Genomic DNA, 19,677 nt, shown 5'->3' on the forward strand with positions numbered 1-19,677 from the left:
AAAATTTTTACAGGCGTTTCACTGAGAAGTAGGTTGAATGAAAATGCGGTTCCACTTCCACCAGATGTTTGCTAATTGCTGCTTCTGCTGTCATGGAGGAGAATAACATGATGACATTATGCAAAGGTCAAACAAGTCAATAACACTGGACCTTTAAGCAACCTTTTCCAATAGTCATTTATCTGTACATCATGCTGGCAAATTCACAAAATGTCAGGTTTACATGTACAATATAAAAATATACTGATATCTCATCATTAGACTGAAAACAGTCAAAGGTTGTTTTCAGCAGTTCAACATTCTTCAACAGTAGTTTGCAATATATTACAACCAAACTTTAGTTGGTTGTAATATATGTAACATAGTTCACCACCTGTATCTGCGCCCTCTGCTGGTGTAGATGTGCACAACGACAATAAATTTATGAAATGCACGTTATGTTCAACAAAAATTAGAGGGAGGACTGGAGAGTATTCTCATACATCACTTACACACAGTTACAATAGTTACAATAGTTACAATATTTCTATGATAATATTTTGGCAACCGCAGCTGCCTGTATTGCACCGTAAATTAAAGAGTTTTTTTTTTTTACAGTGTGGGTCAAGTTTGCAAGGACGTTTTCAACGTTTACAGAATTAGTTGTGGATTTTTTAAGGATGCTGTAAGACCTTAAGGATTACTTTTTATTTTACTTGCATACTTTATTTTTATTGTAAAATAATGGACTGAAAAACGGTTGTGGATTTAAATACCTAAATGTTTCACATTTACAGACAAACTATCATGAAGAAATAACCAAGTGCCTTTGATTAGCAGCACCGAAACGGCTCAAATGAACTCATCAAATGCACCAGACTTGATTGTTCAAATTCATTCATTTTGCTTTTGTTAAAGTTTCTAACATTTAATCTGTCTTGTGCTTTACTTTATGCAGGAATCTGCTTACCAAAACCTGATTCATATTATGAAATAACGGGTATGTGAAAACACTAGATATGGAAAGAGTAGTCAGGATTTGCTGTTTAGAGTCAATGTTTAACATGTTTTTCTTGTTGCCACAAAGACAGGCGCGCGTCACCCACATCAATTAAAACTGAAGGAACAGCAAGCAAGAGGGAGAGAAAGGCCAGAAAAACTCTGGCTGTTGACATGAGGGTTATTCTCATCTGCTGGACTCCTCTGTTTGTATGCATAACCCTGGTTTCATTCAGCGCTGACCCGGTGCCAGTTTCTGTGATTGAGACGCTTAACTGGGTTACTCTGACCAATTCCTTGCTTAATCCTGTAAAGCATGGTACAAGACAGCTTTTAGAATGATAGTTTCCGGGAAACTGTTTCAGGGGGATTTTACTAATTCAAAACTGTCTTCATGTCTGTGATGATGAAGAGCACCTAATATTCTTAAACAAATTATCATGTCGATTTGAGCGCAGCTAGGATATAGAAGGCTTAGCTTGGATAAAAATGACTCCATTTTCTTGGAGTCTGACCATAACCTAAAGGACATCTTAAGAAATCAAATTTAGGAGTAAATGAACCAGACTGAGAGAGAAGTTAAGACAGTTAACCTTTTATTGTTGAAGACTAAGGTCAAAATGCATCACAGCTACCAACTACTGTGACCACCAAACTGCAGGAGAGATTTCCAAAATGTTCAGATGCTGTATTTACTGCCACCTAGTGGCAAACAGGAAAATTGCCAGAACATTATTCTGGCAGGGAATGAGTTTATCATTTATTGAATATAATGATTACTCTGTGTGTAGTAATTATATTACACACACTGCAGTATAAATACTAAGCCCAGATAGACTCAGACCTGAACCTTCAAAACAACATAAAGACAGTTACTGTAAGGATTTCGTTTTTCTGTGTGTGTTTATTGAGCCTCCCTGTTGTCCTGCTGCCCCTTGATTGAGTCTCATTCCCTGAATACCTTCTGTGTATTTAATGCCATCTGTGTTCTATGTTCTTTGTCGGGTCCTTGTTATATCTGTCTTGGCAAAGTTGTTTAGTTACATCTGTTGCTACCGTCCATTGAGTTTCCAGTTGTTTCCAGTTTTTCAGCCTCAGCATCCGCTCTTTGTCTGTGCTGCCTGGATTGTTGTTTTTTCTGAATTCATCGTTAAACCATCGTCTCTTCTTTTGCTGTTTAGAGTTTAGTGAAATGTTTGTTAATGGTTTCTCAATAACTGTATGATGCTTTTAATACTTTATTTTGAACTGCCTTGCTGTTGAAATGTTCTACACAAATAAACTTGACCAACTGCAGACGGTCGAAGGAAGAGGCTTTATCACAAGACTTTATTTTAATATTCAATAATGTACGATAATTAAATTATTTTTCAAAGTAATGTGATATATTCAAGAAAGTGATTGCACACAAAAATAATAATTTCCAAACAAAATCTTAATCATAAGCTTGTGGATGTTTCATTGAGATACAAAGCAAACATGTCTGCCTAACTTTACAATCAAAACACAGATCGTAAAGCAAGATAAACATGTTTTTTACATCTTCAAACACCAGAGGCTCTCTGGAGATGAGCTGCCGAAGGTTTAAAGAGGATTTCTTTGAGTGTTTATGTCTATAGCTGAGTTTTGTGTGGTGCCCTTTAACAAAAACAGAAATCCCAGAATCCTCCCTGATCCAATGCAAATGTAGGAACAGTAAATGTTACACATTTTTAGTATCCTCTTGTGACCAGGAAAGACTCAATACAATGTCTTACATGTAAATAATATTAACCATCAATATAACATGACAAACCAAAACAGTAGAAAATGCTTCTATAAATGGCTGTCATTGCATAACACATCGATTACAGAGAAGTTATGCAAACACAGTGAAGTAGCTGTTCAATACAAAGATTACCATTGATTAATAACTCAATTCCATTTAGGGGATTTGACCATTTTTGCTGCAAGTTACATAGTTTAATTTTAAAAAATCCAATATATTTTCCAAAGTTTTTGTGGATATAAAACCTGACATTTAAACCACAAACAACTTTTTTCTCAAAATTTACTCACATGCCATTCCATCTGAGGAAAGTAAAATATATTACTTTAAATTTTTTTTTAAAATTATGTAGTACTACATTATTGTGCATTTCCCACAAACAAAGGTTCTGTAATATTAAAATATTTAGCTTTTCTGCATTACACATCTTTGAAAAGCTTTCTAAAATGCTGCTTTTACAAGATGGCAGAATTAATGCTTCCTTCATTTTTCAAAAAGAGAAACGAGCGGGGCTCTTTCAGATTATGTCATAACTTAAAGCTGTAGCAATGAGGGAAAAAAACTGATTTGTGTTTGTTGCTTTCCTGATATGGGCATGGTTTCCTGCACATGTTATGTGTTTAATGGCTCACTATTACTTGGTCCAGAAGACACATTGTACCCACTCCTGGAGCCTGTAACACACAAATACACACACATATTGAAATATGTAAAATCTTAAGCATTATCTCATTTTTTATACTCTCCATTGCAACCCCCCCTTCCCCCCATCATATTAAAACAAAAAAATATTGATAATAGAGAAGGTGATATTTTTTTTGCCATTTGGTGCTTTAATTCTTCTTAGAAGTAAAATAACCTCAAACATTCAGATTATTCTAGGGAAACCCAGATTTGTACGAGCAGCAAGATAAAAGTACAAAGTTTTCCATGCCATGCACATTAAAACAGACTGATTTTATTATACTTGCTGCACAAAAAGTGACAAAAAAGGCCAAAATCTCCTGCTAATCGGTCAAGAGGTGGATTGTTTCTCTAAAGCTCTCTTAAAAGAGATACTTTCAATGAAGTAACATACCTCTATTTCTTCTCATTCTCTGGAACAAGTTGCTCAGTCCACTAGATGAGGTTCCAGCACTGGTGCTCTGAAAGCGGAACCAAATTCTCAGTAAGAATTTGTAAAAGAGAATGAACGGAACAATACAACCTTTAACATAGAAACTTTTCTTACCTGTGTTCTACCCTGTGACGTCAGTGATCGTATGTTCATTGCCGACCACACCTGAAAGGTTAATTCTCAGAGGTTAGCACACTGCTGCTGATGCGTCATGACATGTGAGAGTTCTCCATCATGAGCTTCTTTTGAAGTGACAAACTCACCTTTTTGTCCAACAGTGTTCCGAACACCAGAATAAAGAAACCCTTGAGAAACACAAAGGAATAACTTTAGTTTCACTTTTTCAGTCCGTCATTCTGTAGCAAACAGTCAAAAACCAGAACATAGAGTTACAGAGTAATGGGCAGAAAAGTAAAATTCCTACCTGCAGTGAATTGAAGAAAGCAAATGCAACATGGATCCCAAAGTTTTTGGGGTCAACCATGGTTCCGATTCCCAAACCCCAAGTCAGCCCAAAAAACGGCGTGAGCACAGCCAAACTCCTGGCTATCACATACAGAACGTGCTTCTCTCCTGTTTGGGCTGCATTTCCTCCAACTCTTCTTCTCAATATTTTGTACAACACCACAATCAGGATGATAAAGTTTATCATTACTATCGTAAGTGCAGGGATCACGAAGGCCAGCAGAGCTTTGGACTCGTACCAGTTGAGCCAACAGACGACATTTTCCCGGATGTACTCGTTTGAAGGAGCAGTTGCAGCTATAGTTATAGTCGCGATGATCAGCGGCGCTCCATATCCCAAAGAGAATCCGATGATCAGCATGGTTAGTTTAGACAGCCCTCCGTCAAAGACACTGAGAGTCCGGTAGAGCAGCAGCAGGGCCGAGGCTAACATCCAGAAGAACAGGGCCAGGTAGAAAAAGTGGATGAAGAAGGTAGCGGCTGTGCAGGCCGGAGGATTCTTCTGGTCTGCGTCTGAAATGGCCGCTCCAATGATGAACCAAATATTTGCAATCAGGAGGGACAGAGCGATGTTGACGATGGAGACGTGACGCAAGTACGACGTTGCGTTCTTGTTGATTTTTCTCCATATGACTGCTTCAATGATGAGACAAATGACCAGGCAGGCCATAGAAATTCCGACTCCAATGTAGGTGATGAAGTCCAGAATCAGACTTCTAGGGCTGTCGGGTGACATCAGGATGGAAAAGGAGGTGGTGTGGTTGCAGTTGCAGCTCACCGTCTCATTTTCAAAGTAAACTAACGAGCAGCCGTCGTCACTCCATCCTCCGAGGCCATCATAGAGGTTGAAATCCCAAAAAACACATTTAGGGTTTCCTATTGTGAAATTTGTGTAATTTATGACATCAAATGTCAATGAAATATTTGAGATTTCAACTTCAGGACGAACAAGAGCAACCCTGCCATGGACGCGGCTGGAGGAGGTGTTGAGCTTGTCTCTTCCAGGAAGCACATTGTACATTGAAGCAAAAATGATTATGGTGATGAATTCTTCGTCTCCACCAGCCTGTGGTATTTCTATTTCCACCGAGGAGTTATACACACTGCTGAAAGGCTCTGTGAGCCTGGTTTTGTTCAGGATAATGAAATCTGTGTTGATGTCCAGCGTGTCATTGCCAATAAAACTTGGTAAGTTTTCAAAAACATTCAAGAATGCAGAGCTGGAGCTATCTTTCAATAGTTCTTCTTCTGTTGTATTTCTGGTGTCGTTGTAATTTAGAAAACTCCAAGACTCCCTGGCATCGTCAATCATGAGAAGGCCGGCACTTTCTAGGAAGTTCTAAAGGAAAAAATAAAAAGCAACACAAAGAGCATGTATTAATATTTTAACAGAGAAAAATACATGTAGCTTGTGATTGTGAGAATGAATGTTGTGATGTGTTTTGGGCACATTCTAATTATTTTTGTCTATTTTTCTAGATTGTTTTCATTTATAGACATCAGTTAAATGGTATTCTTTGCCCTTTTAATACTTTTTGAGGTTTAAGTAATTCTGTATGTTTTGTAACTAATATCTGATTGTTTAAATCTGTGGCGCCTTAGGGGGTATGTAGACACCTCTTTCATCTCTCTCTGCTCCATCACTGCCAGGATGCGTCCCACCTGACATGCGGTAGCTTCTGTTAGGCTCTTTGTTTTTTCATTGTGATTTTGGTCTAGTGCGGCTGGTTGCCCCGGTGTTGATGAATGTTTGAACCCTTTTTTGTGAGTCTGTGTCCTGAAATACATTGTGTCCTTTTAGGAAGTATCATATTTATGGGGGCTCGTTAAAACAAAGTCTGCCTTTCACAACTCGTGGTGTCCTGGGGTCTGTTGGCTTTGTTGAAGTAATGATGATTTTTTTCCCCCCTAAGCCCTTTGGCCCAGTTTGAGTGAATTTGGACGTTTAATTAGGACATCTGAACGTTGTGTTCTTGTAAATTTGTTTGTGTGTTGGCTTTGTTAATAATGTGCGTCTTGACTCTGCGCTGTGCTGCGGGCGTATGAACTCACACCTGAAGCACGTCGCCTTTTTGGATGGAATGATGTTTAATTGTACACAGGTACCTACCGTTGTGGAATTTCTCCCTAGATTGATTTGTAAAGATGTGGATGCGTTGGCGACGTTTTCAAAGATCTTAATCATGGCAATGAGGGTCGCCGGAGACTCAATGATCAGATTATTATTCTGTACAGTCGCATTTTTGAGATCCTCCAAGAATACTGGAATAGTCAACTCATTCAATTCCTGCCACAAGAAAGAAAAGAGATTTTCTTGGTCATCATGATCACATTACTCTAAGCAGATGTTTATGTATAATGTCTCTGTTATGAATGTGCTATACCTGTTGTTTGACAAAACTGAAAACAGAATCATCATTCTTTTAGTGCTTGTTTATGTTTGTAATAAGTGACTATTCATCATAGCATTGCTCAGACTCACACCCTCTTAGCGTCTTCTTGACTAGGTATCAAGTGATGTGTTGTGACCGACTACAACACATTGACATGCTTCATGTGTGATTTCTTTTTAAAATTCCTAACATTTAAAAAAAAAATCTAATAGGTTCAAAATAAAGCAACACAAGTATCTGTATTGAAAAGCTCAGAAAAAGCTCAAAAAAGAGAGCTCACCTTTGATCGAACAAGCAGGTCCACAATCACTTGTAGGACACACTTGTCTTGTTCATCTCCATATTTACCATCTTCCATACAAACTGCTGTCTTTTCCCCCTCATAGTTAGTGTCACATTTTCCAACACCTATATTCCCAATTATTGCATTTCCATATATGTCACTTATGCAGTCAAAGTTCGCTGGAGGAAAAGAAAACATGGTTAAGGTCATAATTCATGTGTGCTAGTAAACATGACTAGATTTTAAAAAAATGCAGGGAAATACTCTTGTTCGTTTAATACTCACGTTTTCTGGTTAGTATCAGTGTGATTTCTTTTGCACTGTCCCTTCCTGACAATTTACATTTGTACGTCAACACATCACCATCATTACACGAATCAGAGGGCACGAAGTTCCAGCTTGCTACGCCTAAATCTATCAGTAAAGACGAAAAGATAAATTCCCAAATTATAATTTTTTTTTGTATTGTAAAGAGTGTAAGAAATATTTCACTGATGTCTTTGTGTCACACTTACCATTTCCATTTGGATCGATCAATGTAGCTTTCAATTCATCTACTTGGCAGGTCAGTTCCCTTGTCCCAGAACACTTCACTGTGTCTCTGATTGGAGTCACAGTGATCAGAGGGAGTGCTTTGGAAATCAGCTGCCTCGTCTGTATGAAAGTTGAACCGGCTCCCCAGGTTATCTTACATTCATAGACCCCTGGGGAAAAAGATAAAAAGGTAGTGAAAAATTGCTTGATAGCTCATGCCACACCAAAAGCTTTGACGCTGCAAATAACTCTCAGGGTTTAGCTGTTGTGTTAACAATTCATCATAATTGATTGACTGTATATATTCTGATATGTGTATAAGGTTAGAAATTCACCTTATAAATAAGAAGATTTTTTCCTAAAAAATATCAATTAGAAAACTTTTTTTTTTTTTGGCAATAAATTGAATTTCATTTTAATTAAATCTTGTGATCAATATCACATCTACTCCTGAGTTTCAGTGCTATGATGTGGCAACGTTAAAGTCAGTCAAATAAAACTCCCAAACAGTGATGACAAAAAACAGAAAAGGTGAAATATTCGCAGGAAAGTTGGGATGTGTTCCACCCTGAAATAGAAAGGATTTAATTTATTCATTTGGCAAAATTAGGCAAAATAGGCAAGCCAGAAAAAAACAAAAAAAGAATTAAGGTTTACAAATGTGGTTTGGCTCCAACACTCTTCAACCACGTTTACTTCACATGTGAAGTAAAGAAATTCTAGATTCGACCAAATTGACAGCAAATCAACGATGTGCTGCATAGCAGCACAGCTGTAGGAGAGAAGCAGCCAATCCAGTTGAGTTTAGATATATAACACCAATTCAAAACGGATATTCTCACAAGGCACTGCACAGAAATAATGTTGCTCTGAGTGCCAGCTGAATTTTCAGAAAAATTAAAAACGCAATGGAAATCTTTCTTTAAAAAAGACTGAATATGGCAGTAAACAAATAGCTGATGGTAAAGTAACAGCTGTTACTTTAAAAACATTTTCTGTAACTCTATTGGTTTATTATTATTCATTTTTTTACATATAATTTATGTCCTTGTGTTTATTAAAAGTTTCCCTTATTTTCTGACCTGTTTTAAATCAAATCACACCACACACCAATCAGGATCCATTCTTATCTATGCTTATTGAAGAGTGCAATATAAACAATATTTGCTGTTTCTTGCTGTGTAAGATAAACTTTTATCCCATTTCTCCTTGAGTCCTTGTATTCATGGATAAAGTGCAGAAGGAGATGGGAGAAAACATGCAATTTAACAAATATCTTCAATTAAACCATGTTCTTTTTGAATACAGTGCATAGGGGCGCTAACAAAATGTCTTGACATTATTTCCAGTTTTTGATTTTTCTGTTTTATCCCAACTGGTAGATTTCTTTCTTACCGTCATCATATATTGAAAATTTAGGGATTAGGATTGAATATTTATCAATAATGGATTGCTTGGGAAGGGCTCCTTCTTTTCGTGTCCATGACACTGTCTCGTTAATAATGCTGAGGCCAGTTGAGGTGAGGTCAGATGGGTCACAGGTCACTTTTATGCTGTCCCCGACGTAGAGTGGATTTGGATCAACAGACAATGGCTTCGAACCTTCATAGAGATAAGAACATCATTAACCAGCTCTCCTCAAACATTTTAGGATTAAATAGACATTTTAAATGTTCCCCAGGTTTGTTAAGGTTTACTTACTGGGAATGCTGACAGGGTATTTTGATGCCACTTCTGATAAAATTTCATTTTTTGTTATTGTAACTTTGATATCTGGTGGTGGGTCAGGTGAAAAAACATTAAGCTCGTAATTAGCAATTGTACTCCCGGGCCTGCAATGAAAAAAAATAATAAAAATCTGAATTTAAATCTGCAAAGTTGTTGCAAATAAATAGTTACAGAAATGGTACAAGGGTCTTTTTATTACTGGAGACTGCAGGTCCTGATGGAGAAACGCAGACCCAGGTAATCACACTAACATGTCTGAGTGGCTGCATGAAAAGTTTTTCTGAAAAGCTATTTTGTTTTTTTTCTCACATATACCAGGATTCACACCTTGCAAAATGTTTCCATGTTTCATAGATTTCATCTCCCCACATACATACTCCTCCATCTGTCACTCTTCTTTTAATATTGTATGGTCTCCATGAAATGCATAATTGTCTATGGCTGAGTCCATTGGGTACTGATGGCACAAACCAGCTAACAGCACTTGTGGTGCCATGAAAATGAAACTGAACTAAAGGATCCATTTGTGTATGTACAAAGTAAAAAAAATAAAATTAAAAAATTACTGTTTCAGTAAACTTCTAGTTAATGTAAAAGCAAATTATACTTCTGTTTGATTTTTATAGGTAAGTTAATTCACGACAAAAATGAGAATAAAATTTTACTTACGTGAAAGTCAGATTTTTAACCTCACACTTGTTTTTTAAAACAATTGTACACTTGTTTAAAGTCTGTTTGAGAGAATGACAAAGACAAGAAAGAAATAAAAGTACTTGTTGTAATATCAAAGCTATGTTAAGAGAGCAGAAAGACAGGAACATTACGTAATGATGACTTACAGCGTCATAAATGGTTTTATAAACTTGATTGTTCTTGTCATTGAATGAGATGTCGAACGGCATGTCGATGGTAAAGGTGCCTAATACGTTTTTAGGCGTCGGTGTCGGTTCTGGCGTTGCTATGGTTGGCGGTGGTGTCGGTTCTGGCGTTGCTATGGTTGGCGGTGGTGTCGGTTCTGGCGTTGCTATGGTTGGCGGTGGTGCCGTTATGTTTGGCAGGGGTGTTGTGGCTAAAATCACAAGAAACGAATCAAAAGACCCGATTAAGGTTCTCGGATGCTTTAGATCTAAACAACTAAACACACAAAGAGCAGAACGGAAAATGTTTTTCCCTACCGGAACATGGTGTGCTACCTGTGAAGCAAACACAAGCAAAAGTTTTGTTTTATGTGCCTGTTTTTTAATTCCTTACCTTTCTTGCTGACAATAATATCACCTTTTGAAAGACATAAAACGACATGCTTACTTAGGAGGGGTTGACAATACTGGTTGATAGAAGAGAGTCCATTTCTGCATGTGCACTGCTGACTGGTGTCGCCATTGCATGAGTTGCTGGTGTTGCACAGATCACATGGCCATGCAAAACTGTCCTCACACTGACAGCGCAGTTGCACCGGTGTGATGGGAGAGCAGACTTTAAAAGGAATTTGAAAAGATGAAAGTCATGCAATATTATTTATTTATTTATTTCACTTGTTTTTTTTGTTTTTTTTTACCTGTGGTCAACTTTATTTCTTTCACTTTCAAAAACGCTGGGAGAGTTACGTCGTTGGTTAAGTTGTAAAATTTGCTTTTGAGTAGTTGAATTGGATAACTTTGCACAATGGAGGCTGGGATCCGGAAGACGAAGATCACGTCAGTGTCTGGATTTGCAGAAATAAACAGAGGAGAGACTTCATTAGGAGGAATAAAAAAAATGCCATTGTTTCCAGTAATCACTGGACGACTTCACTATTCAAATTGTGATACGAAAGTAATCTCATGTGTAGTCTTCTTCATTAAACGATTTAACACATTTTCCTAAAAAATGAAGTTTATGAAGACTTTTTTAAAATGCTTAGATTTTCATAATTGAGATGCAAGAGCAAACAACAAACAAAAACAAAAACCTAAAATGTGCCACACTAGACACATGTAAGTCATAAGCTGACAGTAAACCAATAGCCAAAGCAATTCGATCATTAATAGTGTGTCCCAAAACAAACATAGGCTGATGTACACAATAATTATCCCTTTTTGTTCAGCGAAGTGAACAAAAAGGCTTTATTTGAACTTACCGGTATACACAGAGAGAGATGATGACATTTCACAAATGAACAGGTTTGGTCATACCTTTCAGCGGCTCGATTGTCGCTACAGTCGTCGCTACAGTCGTCGCTACAGGCGTCGTGGCCGCTGTTGTCGGGTCAGCTGTGGCTGGAATCAGAAAGTTTAGCATTCCATAAGTTATCTTGCAGATTTCATACAGCAAGATAAGTTAAACTCTGAGTTTGTTAGGGTGATTATGGTGTCATGGTGACTGTGAACACAAACTATCCTTGTTACTGGAAGGTCTTTAACAGCAGAGTAATAAAGATCCTCTCTGGCAAAACACTGACTCCTAAATTAAGCAAATGCTGAACTGATGTGTATGGCTATGTGAGACATTCTTTTTCCATGGCCTGACTTTGCCAAAACTCTGTGTGAAAATAAGCTTCACCCATTTGCATGGATCCTGAAGATCCATTTGGATCCATTTGGATGGATCTTGGAGATCCATCCAAATGTTGAATCTTCAGGACTAGAATCTTAAATCCATATTTGCAGATGAACAAATACGGTCTGTAATATCCTGTGTAGACCATAAACAATTTACTCACTAGGTTTGGGTTCAAAGATGAAATCAACCTGGTGATGTTGCATTATATACAACATAGGAGCATGATTGAATCAAAGCTCCACTGTTTTCTCCAAGCTTTGTCGAGATATAATTCAGGTGGATTTTACGTTTTTTTGGTTTCTGAAGCAGATTACATGTGATTAAATGTGTTAAATTACAGCTGAAATTTTTTACATACCTGGAGTAGGAGTTGGGCACACAGAGGAATCTGTGGAGCAACGAAGAAAACTGTTTTTATATTTCAGAACTGGGAGCTAGAACTGAACATACAAGGAGAATTTGCAAGTTCTTAAAGATGCAAACATAAAATGTGATTTATATCCTGTACAAACATCTAAAAAAGAATAGTAGCAGAAGAAGCAATGTATCTATGATCCTCTACAGACGTCTAATAGAATAGTAATAACAATATTCATTTAAAAAGCAACAAAACTGTATTCTTACTTGAGACCGGCTGACAGTACTCATCATTGGGAGGAAGTCCATATAAACATGTACAGGTTTGATTGTTGCATGAGTTGCTGCTGTTACACCTGTCACATGGCCAAGCAAAGCCGCTCTCACATTGACACTGGAGTCCATTAGCAGAGTTTGGATCACAGGCTGTTGCAAAAAAGCCAGACGGTTTTTTAATTCTCATCCAAATCAAATCTGATTCAGGAGGTAAATCACTAAAGCAGCAGACTCTTACAGACCTGTGGTGAAGTTGACCTCTTTCACTTCCAGAGTCTGAGAGATGCGTATTGGGAAGGTAATAATTTGCAGAGTGCTTCTGACATCACTGAAAATACTTGGCAGAACTCTAGAGGTTGGGATGAACACGACGATGCCCACATCGATGTCCACTAGATTTGTGGTGTTTAGGTGGAGGGAGGAAAAAGAGGAGAGTTCATTTTTTTATACACAGCATTTATGTGAGCTGTCAATGTTGTTTTTACAGAATTTTGCATTGTCAGATTTAGAATGAAATCATTATTTTTTTATAAAACAGTAAAATACTGTTGTACCTGCAGTGTTTTTTTTTTTTTTTTTACAGAAGTTTCAACATTTGATTACAATTAGAAACATCCACCTTTTCATGGGATGATTTTACTTGAGCTCTGAGTGAAAATGTGCAGATTTTGCCAAAATGGAACTTAAACTTGAATCTTTCTCTAAGGTAAGTTCAACTGTTAAACTATAACTCAGTTCTTTGTGTTTTTATTTACCTATAGGAGTTGGCTCACATATAGTGGCATCTGGGGAGAAGAAGAGAAGAAATAAGGCTAAAAAAAGCAACTAATGTTGCATCATCAGAAATATAATCAAAGACACATATTGGCAGCAAAACAAGCAACGTCTCTATGATTCTCTACAGACGTCTAATAGAATAGTAATAACAATATTTATTTAAAAAGCAACAAAACTGTATTCTTACTTGAGACCGGCTGACAGAACTCATCATTGGGAGGAAGTCCATATAAACATGTACAGGCTTGATTGTTGCATGAGTTGCTGCTGTTACACCTGTCACATGGCCAAGCAAAGCCGCTCTCACATTGACACTGGAGTCCATTAGCAGAGTTTGGATCACAGGCTGTTGCAAAAAAGCCAGATGTTTTTTTTATTCTCATCCACATCAAATCTTATTCAGGAGGTAAAACCACTGAACCAGCAGACTCTCTCACATACCTGTGGTGAAGTTGACCTCTTTCATTTGCAGAGTCTGAGAGATGCGTATTGGGAAGGTAAGTCTTTGCAGAGTTCTTCTGACGTAGGTGAATATACTTGATGGAACACTAGAGGTTGGGATGAACGAGACAACGACCACATCGATGTCCACTAGCTCTGTTGTGTTCAGGTGGAGGGAGGAGAAAGAGGAGAGTTCATTTTTTTCATGCACAACACTTTTGTTCAATCTGTAAATGTTATGTTTTTCAGAGAATTTTGACTTGTCAGATGTAGAAAAATAATTATTTTTAAAAAGAAGTTTTGGTAATGTTTACAACAGGCACAGTTAGAAAGTAAATTAATCATTTGATTTGTTGTGTGTTGACATGTTAGGAGTTTATTTAAAGTTGAACAAAATCATATTATTGCTAAAGAAAAAACGCCATCAATGTGAAGGATGTTTCTCCGTCACACTGAAAGCTTCTGTTCAGTTCAGTCACAGCCAGGAACAATGCATAAAACACACACTCGCTCTCTCTTGCAGCAGATATGAAGAGCCCCAGTGTGTGTGTGTGTGGGTGGGTGTGTGTGAAGGGAGAAAGACCCGGCTCTGAATGCGCTGATGCCAGTCTGTGGGACTCCTTGTCTCTCCTGCAGAATAAGCCCTGCCTCCCCTCCTCTCTTCTGTGATTCCACCAACCAGACCTGCACGTTTCCACAGCTGCGTCGGAAACACACACTGCCTGCCTCCCAATCCAACCAAATGTTGGGAAAACTTTCTCCAGTATCACAAAAAATGAATGTTTCTTTGGATGTTGTAGTCTTTACGTGTTCACACCTGATAGACTTGGTTCGACCAAAATTGCTGCATTTGTTTTATTTTCAGCTGTTAGTTTGTTTTCACACCACACTGACTCAAACCAACATATTCCCCTCCTCGCCTGTGGCGGCGCTACACCAATGACACATGAACGCAACTTCCAGCTTCACAAAACATTTCCAAAAAATGAGTAGCGTCAGGTTTTAGCAGTTGTAGAATATTTGTTTTATCAAGTCATTTCTCCTGCTATCGCCAGCTTATAATGTTTGTTTTGGTTGTATTTACCCAGGATGCCCTGCGTGGTCGTTCACTTCCTGCTTTCCTGTGCAAGTGACGCAACGGGCTGTTGCTAGGTAACAAAAGAATGAGTGAGTTGCTAGGTAACAATAACTGAATACCAGCTTGTTGCTGTTAATCCAGGTTTATGTTTGGCAAAGAACGGCACAGACCTTCATCTCTGCAGAAACCCTCAGCCTTAGATGCAACAAATTCACTTTCTTATCCAGTGAGCCGACACCGGCCAGAAAAACAGTCGGAAATGGTTGCTTCCAAGGCATCAGCTGGGTTTCCCCTTTTTCTGTTTTCGGGCACCATTTGACCATTGGTCCTGCCACCCTGCCGTGCCAGTCCATTGGGCGTTGTTTTCCAGGGCAAGTTTTCAGTTATTATGGGGAAGAAAAACACAACCTTGGCGGAAATAAACACCGCCCTCGAGCAGGAAAAGACTGCCTTGAATGAGGAAAACACCACTCTCAAGGTGAGAAGCATCACAGAGAAGCAGAAAAGAACCATCTTGGAGAGGAAAACCACTGCCTTGGAACAAATAAGAGCCATCCTCAAGCATGAAATCACCACCCAGGGACAGAAAATCACTGCTTTGGAGGAGGCAAAAAGCTCGCTGGAGAAGGAAAACACCAGCCTGAGGCAGAAAATCGCTGCCTTGATGAAAATAAGCACCGATCTGAAGCTGAAAAGCGAGACCCTGGAGAAGAGGACCACTGCCTTAGAGGATAAAAACACCATCTTTGAACAGCAAAATGCCGCCCTGAAACTGAAACGTATCGGAAGTGTCTTGGAAGGGGAAAAGCTGACCAAAAAGATGAGGGACAGAGTGGAACAGCAGAACCAGCAGCCGCCTAAAAAGGAAACCCACGGAGAGAGCCAGTCGGATTCAGACCAGCCGTCAGTAATCGCACGTGTGGTCGGAGGTATCATCAACACATACCAGAAAATGTCCGAAAATGGTACTCTGAAATACTGGATCGAAATGTGATTTAAAAAGTGTCATGATAACTGAAAACTTAAGACTTGATTATTTGGGGCATAAAAGCTTTACAACAAACGCACTGCAGTGTCAAGGGAGCTTGACACTTAGGGGCTGATGGCGGAAGATGTTGGAGGGAGAGCTTGTGGCCCGCAGGACTGCGGTGCCATGGGAACTTGAGGCCTCGAGTTCCCAGACCATCAGACTCTAATCCCATTTGTCGCCAGGTCATCAGATACTCTCTGGCTGACCTCCGGGGCTTCGTATGGAGTCCCGTTGGTCTCCGGCTGACCTCCGGGTCTTTGTGCCGAGTCTTTTTGCACGAATATTGCATGTTCTCCCCCTGTTTGTGTGGGTTCTCTCCGGGTACTCCGGCTTCCTCCCAAAGTCCAAAAGCATGATTGTTAGGTTAATTGATTTCTCTAAACCCATTCTTAGGTGTGAATCTGTGCATTCACGGTTGTTTTTCACCTGTCTGTCTTTGTGTTGCTGGCGACCTGTCCAGGGTGAACTCCGCCTCTCGCTGGAGCAAGATACTTCCCAGATCTTCCATTGGTTTGAAGGTTTCCTAAATAAATCTGTTAGCATTCGTAGCGGGAGCTGAACTCCAGTATTACACCAAGCCCTATAGCTAATGCAAAAATATTAACAACATCGTCCTCGTACTGAAAGGTTATGTCCCAAACCCTCACATGAATAGTCCGTCATTTTGAACAAAAATATGCAGCAGTGCTGAGGCATCGTCTGCTGTTCTGGTTTAGCCAAGTAGGATTGACGACCTCTCCAAGATGGCCACCGTGTTTCCTGCCTCCAAGCAGTCAATGCGGAGCCTATTCTTTTTGTTATGTCTGTGGGTTGAGCGGTTAAAGCTGCTTCTCAGCCTACATTTCCCAGAATGCAGTGTGGTTCTGGATCAGAGTTCAGTAAATATTCTTTAATACAGTGGACCAACCCTGGTCCTCAGGAACCGCTGTCCTGCATGTTTTTGATGAGTCTAGACTCCAACACAACTAATTCAGATGACTGCATTTCCTTCTTTGCATTCCTGAAATTGTTGCAGTAGCTGGTTAATCACCTGTTCATTTAACCCAGGTGTGCAGCAGCAGGGAAACGCCTAAAATATGCAGGACAGTGGGCCCTGAGGTCCAGGGTGGGGGACTACTGCTTTAATATATTGAATATTTTCTCAGATATATCATCTATTGATATTTATCAAGTGTTTATCACAATATATACTGTTAGCCCTAAATTATGTTCAACATAATCAAGGCAAAAACTGCTGACTCACCGAACAGAAAATTATTGTAAAATTGAGCGGAAAGAAAAAAATGCAGTAGAAACAAGGATAAGATTGTGAGTTTTGGACAGGTTCATAAGGTGAAGACCCCACACAAAGACAACTCTTTGTGTTCCTAAATAAATCTGTTAGCATTTATGTAGGAACAGAAACAGAAACGTTATTTCTGTTTCAGCATGAAACAGAAATAACATCATTTAACTTGAGATTAAAGTAATGTTTGCCTTTCAAGAAGAAGATGATATGCAAACCAACAACCCAGAAGATCCTTTTTAAGGTGACTCAGTATAATTCCTTATAATAAAAAATAAATTAGAATCGATCTATGGGATATGCAAAACATTTTTGTTATATTTTTTGCACAAAATCATTATTAAATAATGAGACTGAAGTTCTGCTCAGTTCTGTCTGTTTTCAGCTATTTCAGTGCTTCTGTCACTTTAAATCCAAATAAGCTGCTGCTGGCCACACCCCCCAACTCATCATTTAAACTCACAAGTGAAAATGGCTGCAAACAGATGTGCAATTATACAACCGTAGATCTTTGAAAAGCAGAAGTGGAGCCTCCTGCACAACCAACAAGAACACATTTTTGTTGATTTCTGGATGGTGAGTCAACAACAAAACACCTTCTGTCTTTTCCAGCAGCCACTCTGCAGCGCATACAGTAGTAAAACCAGGTGACCAAATATGCTGGAACTCTGCCTGGGTTGCTAGGTAACAAACTAGGTTCAGCTGGGGTTGCTCGGTAACGGTGCAGTGAAATGTGGAACCAACCGTCAGGAGGTTTTTGAAATTGTCCAGACACCAAAATAAAAAAGTATTTCCCCAAAATTTTGCTTTATCTCATGTGTGGGTGGCGCATCTCTGTTTAGCGAGCCGCATTCCGTCTGCTGCTGCGAGAAACTGATGGATTCATTGTTATTATGAGAGAAAAGGTCAACTCCAGTGTTTTATTTATACATTTTAAACCTTAAATGAGCGCTTTGTGTCAGAGTTCCCACTGAATGTCATGAATCGATTAAAAAACTGACCACTTTTGACACATTCTGCAAGAATAACAAGATAATATTTACAAGTATATTAAAAATAATATACTAGCTGCTGGTTTTCTGAGTCAACTTTTACCATTTTGGGCAACTTTCCATTTTGATGATTAATATTTTTTGAAGGGCAATTTTGTTTACAGAGACATCACAATCCATTTTACTTATGGTTTCAGTTTTGTTTTTGGTTGTTGTGTTTCATTTTGGATATTTAAAATATCTTCCAGTTCTACTGTAGAGATTCTGTATGAAATTGAGAGGGCAAACTTGCATTACTTAAACATTCTCTCTAAACAGCAAGATTATCATTAATCACAATAATTCATTGGGTAATTTATCATACTGCAATATTTGTTATTTAAAACTGCTATAAAACTAGTCACAAAACAACATAAAGGCAAGTTGTGGAATAACTTGATGAGTGAAAGACAGTTTGTTGCTGAATGTCATTCCCTGTCTGTCAGGGTCTTGGGGTTGTTCTTAGCGTTTTGTCGCCATGGGTTTGGTTTGGGTGGTTGTGCTTCTTCTTTTCCACCAGAGGGCGCTGTCAGGACGGTGGGCTGGATTACGTCAGCGAGCACACCGGTTGCGAGTTGAGCTCATCAGGAGCAGCGTCTTCAGGAGCAACCTGCCAGTCTTCGGCGCCTGAGTGTCTTCCCGTATTGGTACCTCTGAGCCTCCCTGTTGCTGTCAAGCGTTCTTTTCCTCTCGTCTGAGATTGCCTCCTGTGACTGTCTCCTTGTCGCTTTCTTCTTTCACCAGACCATTCACCCGATGCAGTGGAAGGATTTCCCGTTGTGCTGAGTTTCTCGACTCACCTTCTCTGTGCAACAACAGGCTCCCCTCGGATTCCTTGGCTGGCTGCTCCCTCGCTCCTCGTGCCTCGCTCCTCGTCCTGCTCCGCGTTTCCACCGTGGACACCGAGCCCACCTGTCCGCCCGCCTACACACACACACACACCCTGCCGCTACCCTGCAGTGAATCTCTTCCACGCTTCAGCTGTCTACCCCTCAAGTAAGACTGTTCCTGTTTACCGTCACACCGTGTTTCCAACTGTCCCTGAACTCACCACCTCATCTGTTTACATAGTTCCCGATCGCTCCCCCTCCCGAGACGCTCCTGTGGACCGGACCCGAATCCCTGTCATTCCTCGTTCACTGTTGTGTAAAATAAACCTTGTAAATATTTGCACTCCACCTGGATCTCTCTGCGTATTGTGTTCTGCATATGGGCTGGAAATAAAATTCCCCATTATGACAGAACACTCAGGCCAAAACTCTCAGTCCAGCGGACGCAATTCGCAAAACGTTGATCGAGCAGCAATCTGAGATCCAGGCCCACAAGGTGGCGCTTAGACAACTCCATGATCTCCAGACGGAAACGAACCAGCGTTTAGGAGAGCTAACCGCGTTTCTGCAGAGCTCTCATTCACCACCATCTACTCCTGCCCCCGTTCCTGGTCCGATAGCTCCGGTTCCGCCCGTCTTTTCCGACGTCCGCCTCCCCGGGCCAGAAAAATTTTCCGGAGACCGTACAACGTGTAATGGTTTTGTGCTACAATGTTCTATTATATTCAACAGCGCTCCCCAGAGTTTCTCTCAAGACAGCACAAAGAT

General features: G+C 39.5%; 1 protein-coding gene and 1 long non-coding RNA gene across 4 annotated transcripts in view; one reads left to right on the top strand and one right to left on the bottom strand.

Annotated features, from left to right (window-relative positions):
• Window positions 1-1,788: 1,788 nt before the first annotated feature.
• The window catches only part of LOC129369162 (adhesion G protein-coupled receptor F5-like), a 40,767-nt gene continuing 22,878 nt past the window's right edge, over window positions 1,789-19,677 (bottom strand). The window contains exons 23-45 of one of the 3 annotated variants that reach the window (XM_055044521.1): window positions 13,656-13,811; window positions 13,402-13,560; window positions 13,193-13,222; window positions 12,680-12,829; window positions 12,429-12,587; window positions 12,163-12,192; window positions 11,438-11,521; window positions 10,822-10,968; window positions 10,572-10,739; window positions 10,442-10,459; window positions 10,106-10,335; window positions 9,936-9,997; window positions 9,240-9,370; window positions 8,934-9,140; window positions 7,520-7,708; window positions 7,290-7,418; window positions 7,002-7,183; window positions 6,439-6,615; window positions 4,288-5,667; window positions 4,127-4,168; window positions 3,978-4,028; window positions 3,825-3,891; window positions 1,789-3,420 (exon numbers count right to left, since the gene is read on the bottom strand). In XM_055044521.1, the coding sequence (XP_054900496.1) occupies window positions 3,359-3,420; window positions 3,825-3,891; window positions 3,978-4,028; window positions 4,127-4,168; window positions 4,288-5,667; window positions 6,439-6,615; window positions 7,002-7,183; window positions 7,290-7,418; window positions 7,520-7,708; window positions 8,934-9,140; window positions 9,240-9,370; window positions 9,936-9,997; window positions 10,106-10,335; window positions 10,442-10,459; window positions 10,572-10,739; window positions 10,822-10,968; window positions 11,438-11,521; window positions 12,163-12,192; window positions 12,429-12,587; window positions 12,680-12,829; window positions 13,193-13,222; window positions 13,402-13,560; window positions 13,656-13,811 (4,010 nt within the window). In that variant the 3' untranslated portion in view covers window positions 1,789-3,358. The remainder of the gene's footprint in view (window positions 3,421-3,824; window positions 3,892-3,977; window positions 4,029-4,126; window positions 4,169-4,287; window positions 5,668-6,438; window positions 6,616-7,001; window positions 7,184-7,289; window positions 7,419-7,519; window positions 7,709-8,933; window positions 9,141-9,239; window positions 9,371-9,935; window positions 9,998-10,105; window positions 10,336-10,441; window positions 10,460-10,571; window positions 10,740-10,821; window positions 10,969-11,437; window positions 11,522-12,162; window positions 12,193-12,428; window positions 12,588-12,679; window positions 12,830-13,192; window positions 13,223-13,401; window positions 13,561-13,655; window positions 13,812-19,677) is intronic. The other 2 variants (XM_055044523.1, XM_055044522.1) reach the window with 2 other exon arrangements.
• LOC129369213 (uncharacterized) lies at window positions 18,471-19,257 on the top strand. The gene is made up of 3 exons (XR_008606928.1): window positions 18,471-18,726; window positions 18,824-19,075; window positions 19,151-19,257. It is a non-coding gene; the product is annotated as an uncharacterized LOC129369213 (long non-coding RNA).

This window comes from Poeciliopsis prolifica, unplaced genomic scaffold (assembly GCF_027474105.1).
Source record: "Poeciliopsis prolifica strain line A6 unplaced genomic scaffold, Auburn_PproV2 SCAFFOLD020, whole genome shotgun sequence".
NCBI lineage: Eukaryota > Metazoa > Chordata > Actinopteri > Cyprinodontiformes > Poeciliidae > Poeciliopsis > Poeciliopsis prolifica.